General features: G+C 40.7%; 1 protein-coding gene across 1 annotated transcript; it reads right to left on the bottom strand.

Moving 5' to 3' along the window:
- Positions 1-2,853: 2,853 nt before the first annotated feature.
- Positions 2,854-13,900, bottom strand: LOC117480795 (zinc finger protein 436-like). The gene is made up of 7 exons (XM_034128258.1): positions 13,649-13,900; positions 12,636-12,701; positions 11,076-11,172; positions 10,874-10,980; positions 9,124-9,359; positions 7,691-7,791; positions 2,854-4,217 (listed from the first exon to the last, which is right to left on the bottom strand). The coding sequence occupies exons 1-7, from the start codon at positions 13,878-13,880 to the stop codon at positions 2,906-2,908; spliced, it is 2,151 nt and encodes a 716-aa protein (XP_033984149.1). The 5' UTR covers positions 13,881-13,900; the 3' UTR covers positions 2,854-2,905.
- Positions 13,901-14,264: the final 364 nt, after the last annotated feature.

The following is a 14,264-nucleotide window of genomic DNA, read 5'->3' as shown; positions in this document are numbered from 1 at the left end:
TCACTCCGTTAGGAAGGTTCCTGAGAGAAACTGACAATTTGAGCGCAGCCTTGAGAACCAACAACACTTAATGATACATAGAGATTATAAGATATGGTGTGACTCACAAGAGACAGTTTGAAATGCCCTTTGAGTCTAAAAAGTAAAATATATAAGAAGAAAAAACGCCAGACGAGTGGAGGCTTCACCCGGAGGTGGTGAAGCAGGTCTGGACTCAGTTCGGGAGAGCAGAGGTGGACCTGTTCACCAACCGGCGCAACAGCCACTGTGCTCTGTGGTTCTCCCTGGCCCGGTGGGACAACCCGCCCTTGGGGGTGGACGCATTTGCACACGAGCCATGGCCAAGAAAGCTGCTTTACGCCTTTCCACCGCTGCACCTTATCCCCCCCCTCCTGGAGAGGGTGAGGCGGGAACAGCTGTCAGTCATCCTACTGGCCCCAGGTCTCCGCTTGGCGCCGTGGTATGCGGGGGTAACACAGATGATGGTGGGCCAGCCCTGGGCGATTCCTCAGGTCTGGGGGGGGGCGCTGTCTCAGGAAGCAGGTGCAATAAGGGCGTTACCCACTCTGGGCCAACCTCTCCAGGCTTGGCTCCTGAGAGGGACAGGCTAAGACAGGTGGGGCTGTCTGACAGTTATTCAGACTATCCAAGCAGCAAGAGCAGAATCCACCACAGCTTGTTACAGGCCAAAGTGGGCGGGATTCCAGCGATGGTGTGAAGGAAGGAGTCTAGAGCCTCTATCATGTACGTTGGGCTCTATTCTATGCTACTTACAGATACTGGTGGACAGGGGGCTGGCTCATTCCACAGTTAAGGTGTATGCAGCAGCCATTTCGTCCTGCCATGAGGGATTTGGAGGCAGGTCAGCCTTCAGTCAGCCGCTTATGGCGCGTTTTTTTGCAGGGGGTCAGGAGGCAGCGCCCGGTAGTGCACGCCTCCGCCCCGCAGTGGGACCTGCCCCTGGTGCTCGAGCCTCTGGAGCTCTCCTCCCTAGTAGCACTGTCATGGAAGACAGCGTTGCTACTTGCCTTGACTTCAGCCAAAAGAGTGTCCGAGCTGACCTCTCTGTCGGTGCACCCAAGTTGTCTTTTGATCCGGGGTGACCGTAGCGGGGCGACACTCAGACCGAACCCCTCCTTTGCTCCCAAGAGCCTAAGGAGTTCGTTCAGGTCGAGGGCTATTCAGTTAGGTGGCTTTAATCTTCCACCCCATATTGGGGCCAGGGAGGCTAAATTGCACCTCCTCTGCCCAGTGCGTGCACTAGCATGCTATGTAGAGCGCACGGCTGCCATTAGGCACACTGAACAGCTGTTTGTGTGCTTTGGGGATGGTGTGGCTGGAAAAGCCCTCTCCAAGAAGCGCCTGACAGGATGGATCTGCGAGTGCATTACACATGCCTATGGACGGGCGGGGAGAGCCCTCCCCACTGGGGTCCGTGCACACTCTACACGGGCTGTGGCTGTGTCAACAGCCTTATTCAGCGGCGTGTAGAAGATATATGCACGGCGGCGTCTTGGTCTACGCCAGGCCCCTTCATAAAGTTTTACCTCTTGGACATGTCTGGCTCCTTCTCGTCGTCTGTGCTTGCCGGGGCAACACATGACTGGTGAGAGGGGGGGGGGGGGGGCTGTGGGTCAGTAGGTATCTGACCCCCCCTGGACATAATGCACTTATGTTTTTCCCATGCTCCTTGGGGACCTGGGAAACATGGTGCGCAGTGAGCCCCATACAGGGCTGGAGGACTCTCTGGAGAGCCTTCCCCACTATTTTTTTCCATACACACTCTACGCGAGGTAAGCGTGTGTGAGTGTGCCTTATCCAAGCTGCGGCCCCGACTTCTCCATGGTTACAACCGGTTGGGAGGAAGTGGGGGTGCGGTGGATGTTAGCCAAAAGCCGGTCAGGGGCAGTGTGATGGGTCGATGTTGTTGGACGACAGGGCGTTTATACATCGGGGCTGTGTGATATATAACGGGGGGTTACGTATTGTAACCCTAGTTATATAAACACAGGCGGAGCCCTCTACCTGGGGGCCCTGTCTTTCCTATGCCGCTCGCTGAAGAGGGTGTAGGATGACGGTCGGGAGGCGTAGCCGCCTTATATACTGTGGGCCTGCGCATTCAGGTAGGCTCGCCCCGATTGGCCGGCTACGTTTATGCAACTCAGTAGGTGAATGCACGCATAGCTTGATAGAGAGTAGTACCCCTAGAGTCCAGGAGAGGGCTCCGCCTGTCCTTATATAACTAGGGTTACAATACGTAACCCCCCGGTATGTTCTTAGACGCCCTATTGTATAAAAAAATACTAATAATATTGACATTATTTTTAGGGTTATTTATCATTTGGATTTTAAAGTTTTTGGCTTTACATAAATATCAATGATTCAACATGTCACGTGATTATTATTATTTAAAAAACATATTCATGTATTATTTATTATATTTAATATTATATTAAATGAAAATAACATAAAATATATATAATATATAATAAAAGGTAATTAAGGTTTTTATTATACAATATGATCAATGTTGGAATCTAATTTTAGTTTTTTAAATACTTCCACTGTACTTGAGTATTCCCATTTCTTGCAAATTCATATTGTATATTATATTATTTATATCGCTGTGTTTACATTATTATACATTTCTTGCCAGAAACGTAATTTTACAAGATAAAACATAAGACATTTTCACTGAAGAGAGCTTGAACGCATCGTATTGTAAGTCAACGAAACCTCAGGTAACTGTTAGCTATGTTAGCTTACTACAATGTAGCATTATTAGATTAATGAAATTCTACGTTTAAAGTGAACTTACCTGATAAATACAACTCACAAAAATGTCAACAAGCTTTTTTTAAATGTTTATTTGTCAACATTTTGGAAAAATTATTATTACAGTTTTTCAGGATGTTATTCCGTCCGCCACCGTCTCTTCTTCCCGTCGGTGTTCCTTCATGTGAGTTTTCAGACAGTGACTCTGCGTAAAGGCTTTCTCGCAAACGATGCATTTGTACGGTTTCTCCCCGTTGTGCGACCTCATGTGAACGGTCAGATGTTCCTTACGAGCGCACGCTTTCCCGCAGATATTGCACACAAACGGTTTGACGCCCGAATGTGTTTTCATGTGTCCTCTGAGGATACTCAACGCATTAAAGGTGCGCCCGCACTCGGAGCATTTGTGCGGTTTCTCCCCTGTGTGAATCACCATGTGTCGAATCAAAGCGCCTTGAGACGACAACCCTTTTCCACATTCCTGACAAACGAACTTATCCACGCTGTGTGTATTCAGGTGACCCTTCAGCTGAGGTAAACTGTGGAAAGTCTTGCAGCAAACGTCGCAGAGGTGCGTTTTGTCTCGAGCCGCGTGGATTTTCTCGTGCACTTTAAGCCTCTCGGGAAGTAAAAAACGCTTACCGCACACCTGACAGACGTGGCGTTTCTCCCCGCTGTGAGTCAGCTTGTGTCGCGACAAAGATCTCAGGTCGCAAAGGGATTTCCCGCAAACGTCGCAACTGTACGGTTTCTCCCCTGTGTGACTGCTGCTGTGAACCCTCAGCTGGCGACTAGAAGAGAAAGACCGATCGCAGACTTGACACTTGTGTGGTTTCTCCTGCACGTGTTCCCTCCGATGCCAGATCAAACTGGATTTCAACAGGTACGCTTTGTGGCAGACGTCGCACTCGTACGGTTTCTCTCCCGTGTGCAACACGGCGTGTTTATCTCGACTCCTGGCGGTGAGGAAGGACTTTTCGCAGATGTCGCAACTCTCTAAAGTTTTCTGGTGAGTTTGCAGATGGTGTCTCAGATCCTCGACGTTTTCTCCACACACTCCACACACACTTTCCTGTTCGTGCACGTGACCCCAGGAGTGTTTGATCAGCATGTTCGGGGATCCTCGAAGAGCTCCGCAAACTTTACAAGCTAAAGGAGCGCCGACGGTTTCCTTTCTCCTTTTTGTTTTCACTCCCGAAGATTCCCCTCGTAACTCCTTCTCTCCATCGTCACTCTCCTCTGGTTCCTCGACTGGTTTCCACTCCTTATCTCCAACATCATCTCCATCATCTTCCTCCCCCTCATCATCATCATCTTCTCCATCGCCACCTTCTTCTGCTTCTGATCTTCCAGGTTTTTCTCCGTCTTCATCGGTTTCTTGTTGCTGTGTCGGATTGTCAGCTTCGTCGCTCTGCATGTTTTCAGCAGGACTGTAGTGGGAACTAAAACGGCCGAAGAAAAGAGTTTTAATATTGAAATGCTGCTTTATCTTTGGTTGTTACACAGCGTGCTTATTACTAAGGATACTTTAAATATGAGAACATATGGCCACATCTATCTTGTAGATAAAAATGGGCTTAACGTTTCAGTTTTTCTTTTTCAAGAGGCAAAACTACACACGTTTATAATTTTGACAAAGCTGTTGAAACTGAAGTTGACCTGTCGGAATACATTTTATAATCTGATTCTAAAGTTGTCCAAAACTGATCATTATTTTTTTAACGTAACTATTTATTTCACAGGTAAAAAGTACAATTAAAATATAGTTTTACCATTTCCCTTCCACCCTTGTCCCAGAAATATTGGTTGCGATAACATCCATTGAATTAAAGAACCATAAAATAATTAAATATCAACGATCTTTGTTAAATTACAGTGCATCCGGAAAGTCTTCATACCCCTTCACTTTTTCCACATTTTGTTATGTTACAGCCATATTTCAAAACGGATTAAATGTATTTATTTTCTCAACATTCTAGACACATTACCCCATCATGACAAAGTGAAAAAAGTTTTTAAACACTTTTTGCAAATGAATTAAAAAAAACAACTAAAATATCACATAAACATAAGTATTCACACCCTTTACTCAATACGTTGTTGAAGCACCTTTGGCAGCTAATACAGCCTCAAGTCTTCTTGAGTATGATGCTACAAGCTTGGTACACCTATCTGGCCCTAGGCTCTGGAACACTCTGCCCCTCCATGTGAGGTCGGCCCAGACCCTAGGGTTTTTTAAATCTACACTAAAAACACACTTCTTCTCTCTGGCCTTCTAGTTAGAGCGGAGCACGACTCCTGACTTTTCCTTGTGTTTTTTTTTTAATTAATTTTTTTATATATATCTGTTGTAATTTATTGTCTTTTATTGTGATTGTAGTAATGTGTTTTTATGTGATTGTAGTTATTACATGTACAGCACTTTGGCTCGACCAAAAATCGCTTATAAATGTGCTTTATAAATAAAACTTGATATGATTTGATTTGATTTGGGCAGTTTCTCTCATTCTTCTTTGCAGATCGTCTCAAGCTCCATCAGCTTGGATGGGGAGCGTCGGTGCACAGCCATTTTCAGATCTCTCCAGAGATGTTACATTGCATTACATTACATTACATTACATTACATTACATTGCATTTAGCTGACGCTTTTATCCAAAGCGACTTACAATAAGTGCATTCCAACAAGATACAAACTTGAAGAAAACAGAATCATATAAGTACATCAGGTTTCATAGAGCCAACACATTTCAAGTGCTACTCAACTGGCTTTAGATAAGCCAGTCCTTTATTAGTATATAAGTGCTTTGTTAGCAATTCTTTGTTAGTAATTCTATCGCTCTACCGATGTTCAATCAGGGTAAAGTCTGCACTCTGGCTGAGCCACTCAAGGACATTCACAGACTTGTCCCGAAGCCACTCCTTTGTTATCTTGGCTGTGTGCTTCGGGTCGTTGTCCTGTTCAAAGGTGAACCTTCTCCCCAGTCTGAGGTCCAGAGCGCTCTGGAGCATCAAGGATCTCTCTGTACATTACTGCATTCATCTTTCCCTTGATCCTGACTAGTCTCCCAGTTCCTGCCGCTGAAAAACCTCCCCACCATGCTTCACTGTAGGGATGGTGTTGACTAGGTGATGAGCGGTGCCTGGTTTCCTCCAGACATGATGCTTGGCATTCATGTCTCTGTACCCTTCCCCAGATCTGTGCCTTGATACAATCCTGTCTCTGAGGTCTACAGACAATTCCTTGGACCTCATGACTTGGTTTGTGCTCTAATGTGCACTGTCAACTGTGGGACCTCATATAGACAGGTGTGTTCCTTTCCAAGTCATGTCCAATCTATTTAATTTACCACAGGTGGACTCCAGTCAAGTTATAGAAACATTTCAAGGATGATCAGTGGAAACGGGATGCACTTGAGCTCAATTTGCAGTGTCATAGCAAAGGGTGTGAATACTTATGTACATGTGATATTTCATTTAATAATTTTTAACATGTTTGCAAACATTTTTTTAAAACGTTTTCACTTTTTCATTATGGGGTATTATGTGTGGAATATTGAGAAACACAATTAATGTAATCCATTTTTAAATAAGGCTGTAACATAACAAAATGTGAAAAAAGTGAAGGGGTATGAATACTTTCCGGATGCACTGTAAGTGGCTAAGTTTATGGTTAACTAAATCTTAAATGACTTATTAACCTGTTAAGCCCGGAGCCTGTTTTTCAGGTCTCGGGCTCGAAAAAGACATTCCCAGAACAAATGACTATATCTTCACTTCTAAAAGGGGTAAATTAATAATCTTTTTTCTCAAAGCAATGATAAACCTGTGAGTTGGATGTAGAAAAGTCAGAATCAATATAGATGTTTTTATTTTAAAGTAAATTCAGATTGAACATAGTAAATAAATGTAAATTATAGTTTCCGTCTTACAGATAGTGAAAACTACCCTTGAATGATGGGATCGTAGAATAAAAGCTTTAGGAATCCAAACTACAACATATAATAAGTACCCTGTATCAAGATTGATGCAAAACAAGTGACATTTGACCTTTTTAGAGAGATTTAGCAAAAAGAAACCACTTCTGGGGTCATTTGGGTGGATTTGACCTATCTCTGGCCCCCCTTGCTCAATTTTGATGGTTGACACCTCTTTTTAACCGTTAGAGCCAATAGAATCGAGGGGAAGTTCCTAAATCCACCTACACGTTACCATTGAGAAGTGAGAGTGATGCACATGCAGCTTGCCCAAAACCGAAAGCTATGTTACGCTCTGAAAACTGAAAACTAGGCTTATTGACCTAAATATGATGATGGATTATCAGTAATCATTTCAAAGTGACACAGAGACATTGGATTAACCTTCAGCAGCGGTTTTATCTTTTTAATGCCATTAAACACAACTTTTGATCAGAAAAACAGCAAAGGTACGACGTATTTGCCGTTTTGGCTCCGTAAAGCTACGCTGTGTGTCTGGGTTTGCCTGAGCTGCCGCGAGTTTTGATCGCACAGTGATGATACTTATACCTCTAGAATCTGTGGAATCTCAGCTTAAATCTGATATATTGTTCGTGCAGATCCGATGAAGTATAAAAGATCGCTAACGTGAGTTCTGTGCTAAGTAAGTTAGCATTTTTTCGCTTAGTGCTAATTCAGAGTGTCGGCGTTAGACTTGTGTTTTGTTTCGGTAAAAATTGTTCGTCAGTTAGCTGAGTTTCTTCCCGTTAAGTGGGTATGACACAATCATAGTTAGTTAAATGTTAAGGAGCCCTGAGACACAGTTTCGTCGAATAAAAGCTGGGCTTAACAGGTTAAGTAGTCTTATACTAAAATGCAAAGTTGAATTTACACCCATGTTTAAATGATATATGATATTAACGATTAGAAGATACAACAGAAGGTTGAATTAAATAATTACCTTGTATTCGGCCTGTTTTCATCACTTCCTGTTTCATGTGTTACGTCGTCTTTCCTCCCCGGAACAGGAAGTTGCTCCGAGTCCTGAGAGTTATCTGCAGACTGGAAACAAAAACAATCACTTTTAAATCATGATTTGTGCTTGAATACCTGATATATGCATTTTGCAAGTGGAGAAGCAATTAATACAAAAATGTATTTGCAGAATTTGGCAGTTTCTTTAATATGAGAATTGTTTATTGTTAATGTTTAATTATAAGAGACAAAGCTGCTCATAAAATGAAATTAAAACATGGAGAATATCCTCAGACTAAAATAAGGAAGACATTTAAATAAAAACAATAAAATAAGAGTAAATTAAGACAAAAAAAATATATCTAAAAATGAAAATAAATGCAGTGTGTCAAAATAATATATATAATCAAATCAAAGAAATAAAGTAAATACAAAATAAATATAAAAGTGTCTTTGAATTTCAAGAAAAGCGCTCTATAAATAAAATGCATTATTTTTATTAAATATAAAAATCTAATTCATAAAAACAATGAAAATTAAATACAAAAGTAAAATCTGAAATAAAATTAAAATAAATACAGTTTATATATAAAAAATATATATATTTATAAAAGTCAAATCAAGCAATCTGATTGGTTCTTAGCCGTGATATAATGAGCGTATATCACGGGTAGAATTGTAGTTACTTTTCACAAGTCAGTATCCCTCCGCGTCTGAGAAAAGCTACAACCGTTACAGCAGTTACATTACGTCCGTTACGAAACTAACTAACAAAGCTCAAGATGGAAACATTTAAGGTTAACTTCGACCTCCGGGGTGGCCTTACCAGAAAACACCTAAACGACGACATGCAGAGCTACGTGAAGAGCAGGTAGACCAACGGAGAAAGTGGAGCAATATTCTCGCCACGCCAAACAACAGCCTAGAACAACCTCAACCTATACGAGTAACCACGTAAGCCATGCTACTGATGCTGGACAGGTTTTCAGTGGCTGCACAATAAACAACAACATACACATTAATGTAAATAAATAGCCAAATAATGGATCAACGCTCTCTGTCTAATATGTTCGCTAGCTGTTGTTAGTGTTGTTGCATAGCAACCACCTCGCACTATGTTTCCTGCAGAAGGCAACGGAGGGACTATTTTATTTTGAACATCATTATTTAATAATAAAAACTATTTAAATTAGAGTGTGTATTTTTCTTTCATATTGCCACACTTGGTAACCGTTTTATAAAAGCAATAGCTCACTTCAGGCCGTGATATATGCTCAGTATATCACAGCTCAGGGGGTTGAACCACGCGGCTTAGCTGTGATATAATGACCATATACCACGGCCTGTCGTGAGCTATTGCTTAATTATATAAATAAAAAACATAATAAAAAATAAAACATAAAAAATAAATATTGTTACCCTCCTCTCTCTCAGGTAGAGCGCTGACCTCCCCCTCCCCACCGCCCCGACGCTCCTCTGGATTTCTTCGGGCGTCAGACTCTTCAGCTCCAGTGTCTGCAGACGTCGAGACGGGTCAGCCGTCATGGCGTCCACCGGGAGGCGTAACCGTGGAAACGAGGAACGGAGAAGAAGCAGGAAGTCGTCCTCCGACAGACCGGGGGGGCAACGCAACTCCCGCACCCCCGACTTCAACACTGAGGCGGCGGGAAAATAAAAACAAATAAAATCCATGAATTTAGATTCACACTGAAATTTATTATTTAATCATTTTTCTGAATTCTGATTTTCTTCTTAGAATTTTGACTTTTTTCAGAATGTAATTGTTTGTCAGAATTATGATTTTTGTTTTTAATCAAAAAGTACCTTTTCACAGAATTTATTTATCAGATTTCTTTCCTTTTTTCTCAGAATTTTATTTTGTTTCTGAATTCAGTTTTTTTTCTGAAAATGTTGACATTTTGACTTTTTTTCACGAAATTTAAATTTTCTAGAATGTAATATGTATATAACGTTTTTTTAACATTTCTATTGTTTAGATTTATTTTGTCTTTAATTACTTTTAAATTAATTAAATAACACAAAAAATGTAATAACTTTAATTAATTAATTAAAATTTTTAGAATGGATTCGTTTTAAAACCTATGGAGGTTTTTGGCAAAAGATAGTTGATTTTTCAAACACTGAATTCATCAGGACATTAAATGGAGTTATATGTAAAAAATGCATGCAATTAACATTAATTTAAAGTTAAATGGATTTGAATTATTAAAGGTCCCATGTCATGCTTTTCCGGTTATTACCCGTCCCCTTGTGTTATGAAGCTTCTGCATGTGAACGGTCTGCAGAGTCATAAACCCTCAAAGTACACCCTGTAGGGAGTAAAACTCTAACACAGAAAATACCTGTCTATGCTGCCCCAGAACGCCTCGTTGGACATTTCTCATGTTCTTCCTGGGCATCGTGACGTCTGGATACCCAGTAGCCGCGCCCAGAGCTATGACGCACCCTCTGCCAGCCTTTCACGAAACAAAGCTTCCCAAACCTTTCAGGATTCATGCCGGATATGTACAGCGTAGGGCACTGAAGAACGATGCTGTTCCTACTTTGTTTGGACCAGCGGGAGTTCGGGTACACAACCTGTAAGTATTCATTGTTGTTTGTGTATTTATGATGTTTAAAACAAACAAGGTATCTACCACGACTGTTTAAATGGGTAAACGTTTTTCGGACTACTAAATTGGGATGGTGGAGAAATGCTCTCCGCAGACCCTTGCTCACAGCGTTATAAACCTCTTACTCAATATCAAGCCACACTTATTGGTTTTACTTCGGCTGTGAGTGTTTGTGTGTGCTCAGGATGAGTTTCGCTTGTTCTCGCTGTATCTCTATCGCCAACACGGAAACCTGTCTGCTCCTCACGAGCAGCTGCACGTCGCTTGACCAATCAGAGCACACTGGGCTCACAGGGAGGGGGGGCGAGCTCCAACAAGCTGTTTAGGACAGAGAGTGAATACACATACTATACAGAGATGCTGTATGAGAAACCAATGTGAGTTTGGAACATTGAACAATATAAATCTATTCTAGTAGACCTCAACAATGGAATTATGATCAGTGGAAATGGCCATGACATGGGACCTTTAAGATCAAAGTAATGGAGTTTTTTTTTAGAAAATGCTTTATTTTGCATATTTAAGGAGTGACTCACAGCCTTTCCTGAGCGTGTCGGTGTCGGCGTCGTGCAGGAAACACACTCGCAGCTTCACAAAATCACTCCTCTTCCTCCCCGCCTTCCTCCTCTTCCTCACTGAGTCGCTGTAAAAATGTAAAATTAAGAATCCTTCAGATGCAAGTTTTTCCCTTTCAAGACTTTTAAAGTGTTATATTAATAAATTAAATCATATGTTAACCTGTGTTCTGGTGTCTGAGGATCACCCTGATGCAGGACTGCCTCCTCTTCATCTTGTTTATCCTCGTCTTCCTCAAAGGGATCCGAGTCCTCCACGTCTAAAGACAAAAGAAAGTTCAACATTATTTTACATGCAAATAAAAAAATAAATAATAAGAATAATCTCCAATACATTTTCTACCTGAACACTTTTTAATTAAAATGTGATTTATTGTTTTTGTATATATTATAAATTAATATAATTGAGTTATTCACATTCAAGTACAAAACTAAAGCGTAGATGACCTCTACATGGTGATATCTGCCACTCGTGCAGCAAAGGCAAAAGTGGGTCGACACTAGAAGGAATCTTCAACCCAACGATATTGTGGTCATCGTCGATGAAACAGCACCAAGGAACTCATGGCCCCTCGGCCGTGTGGTTAAGACCCCGCCTGGACCCAAAGGTCTGGTCAGAAGAGTGTTAGTTCAGACTAACGGCCCGTCCACACGGCGGCGTGCGTTGGAGCTTCAACGCTTCTGCCCATTCACTTTGAATGGGGCGACGTCATGCTTTGCCGAACTGCATTGTGGGAGCGTCGCTTCGCTTTGCTCGCTTCAAAAGATGAGCAATGTTCAACTTTTGAAGCTTCGGCGGAAGCGTCAGCCAATCAAATCATATGCCAGTACAAGCTCTAGCCAATCAAACCCCGTGCTTGTGTGTCCGGGGCGGGAGATTCATGTGAACACTTAAATTATATTATTAACATTTTAAACTGTATACCATGTTTATATAGGCCCTTTTTGTTTTTTGTTTGATGTATATATGTCACACTGTAGGACTACGGGAAACGATATTTCTGGATGTACAACATGTAGAATTATTGACAATAAAGCTGACTTTGACTTTTGACTTTGAAATGTGATTGGTTGTTGGTCGAGTTTCAGACACGCCCAGCCGGCAAGCTTCAACGCACGCCGCCGTGTGGACGCTGCGTAAGACTAACATCCTGCAGAGGCCCAAGCTCCGTCTACTCCTGGAAGCCAACTGAGCTCAAAGAGCCAATGCCCTACCCCTTATCCCCTGCTCACACACATACTATCTTTCCCACATCTTTCCATACACAAACCTCTCTATTTCAAACTACACTGACACTCTTCTGACCACCGTCTCCTGCCTCAGGGACAGTGAGTGGTGAGACCACGAGAGACACTGATGCATGAACCCTGGGGGGGTCTAAGTGGGGGCTAATTGAAATGACTTGATCAATGTATATATGCATATTAGTAGATTTTGTATGATAAACAGAAATGTGATATGATTATTTATTTATTTTAATTATGACAATTAATTAATTATTCTTTAGGAAACATTTTCCAAAATATCAATATTTAAAGTTGAATCATTAAAATGTGATGTTATATTAAGAATAAATAAATACATACGAGGATTTATATATATATATATATATATATATATATATATATATATATATATATATATAAACTAAATTAAATTACATTCATGGGTTAAAAACCATTGAATAATAATGTTTTAAAAATATATGTATATATAAAGTACCGGTCTGCTCCTCTTCCTTGGGGGCTTCGCCTCCTCCGGCCTCCACACGAAGCGCCTCCTCTGAAACTAAGACAATACTATTCATATATATGTTTAAATAACATGTGTTGATCACCTCTTTGGAAAACATCATTAAAATAAATAAATGATAATAGTTGTTTTTTAATCACATAAAGAAATCGCGTGTAAATAATTAATATAAATACAAAGAAAATAATATCTAAATATAATAAAAACAATTTTAAACATTAAAGTTATGTTATAGGGCACCTGTTTTAATAAAGTTCAAATAAACCATGTACACAATAATAATAACAGATAGCATGCGAGAGAAGAAGAAGTTAAACCATCAGATGTTAGCGGGACTCTGCTGCACATTAAAATAATTGAAATGTAAAAAGAAAAGGATTATTTGACATAATCACTTCTTGACTTTGGAAAATAATAATAATGTAATATATGTTTTTATAACATAAAGAAATTACATGCAAATAATTAATATAAATGTAAAGAAAATGAGAAATATAAAGCAATTATAGTGGACTTGTTTTAATATAATTCATTTTTATCCCACAGGCCATGAGACTGTTAAACTCCTGAACTCTGTGAAGAACATCCAGAGCATTCATCGGGTTGCATCGATCATTTATCTAATCAATCAATCCATTTACGTGTATAGACTCTTCTGGCACTATTTCTATTTTATTTGCACTAACTTGCTCATCTCAAAACATCTGTTGTATCTGTTCTATGTCCTATATATATTCATGTCGCTCTGTTGGAGGAGGACTTCAGGTTGTCATCTCCATCTCTACACTACAGCTGCTGAGCACATGATGAGAGAGACTTGAAACTTGAAACATTGGAACCAAGTAAACAATAACAATAACAGATTGCATGTGAACATAAAGCCTATGAATCCATAACATAACAAGATAACAAACAATGAGAGAAGAAGCAGAAACCCTTGGTGTTAAATCATCAGATGTTAGCGGGACTTTGGTGCACTTTACCCGGCCTGCAGAGAGTGATTCTCGGCTGCAGGAGCTCCAGCTGGTGCCTCTGCCGGGTGATCTCGCTCCTCAAGGCCGAAATCTCGTCCTCAAACCCGGCCACAGTCCGCTGCACCACCGCTAAGATCTCCTGCGACGCGGAGGTCAGTTTATCCGCGACCACCGCCCTCAGCATCTCAGATTTAGACAGATTATAATCCACCGAAGGAACCACCATAATGTTCACCGCCATTTTACCGAGTCTCACCTCTAATGTGGTCCGAGTGGAAAGCAAGGAAAACAAAGGTTCCGCTTCTGCTGGTGATCTACTGCCATCTTGTGGTGAGTTGTCATAGAAAAGTATTTATAAACAAAGGAACATGTAATACTTTTAATTCATTTAAAGTTTGTTATTTGTATTTAAATAGATAAATGGGGAGTTCGGTTTAAAATGTCTGTTGATGTGAGGATTTCCTAATAAATAGATACATGATTAAAAAAAGAAAACATAAAATAGGATAAATAAGATAAACAAATAGACAGAGATACTTTATTGATCCTAAATTGGGAAATTATTTAGTCACGGCAGCATTTGACGAGAATTACAAAATTAATCAAATGTTTTAATAAAATACAA

Source organism: Trematomus bernacchii, unplaced genomic scaffold (genome assembly GCF_902827165.1).
Source record: "Trematomus bernacchii unplaced genomic scaffold, fTreBer1.1, whole genome shotgun sequence".
NCBI classification, from domain to species: Eukaryota; Metazoa; Chordata; class Actinopteri; order Perciformes; family Nototheniidae; genus Trematomus; species Trematomus bernacchii.
This window is presented reverse-complemented; position numbering and strand designations above follow the sequence as displayed.

Excerpts from the sequence above, each read along its gene's own strand:
- LOC117480795 (XM_034128258.1), bottom strand. The coding sequence starts at position 13,880 with ATGGCGGTGAACATTATGGTGGTTCCTTCGGTGGATTATAATCTGTCT. Across the intron at positions 10,981-11,075 it reads CCTCAGACACCAGAACACAG|CGACTCAGTGAGGAAGAGGA; the intron begins GTTAACATATGA and ends ACATTTTTACAG. Across the intron at positions 9,360-10,873 it reads CGACACGCTCAGGAAAGGCT|TGTTGAAGTCGGGGGTGCGG; the intron begins GTGAGTCACTCC and ends CCGCCGCCTCAG.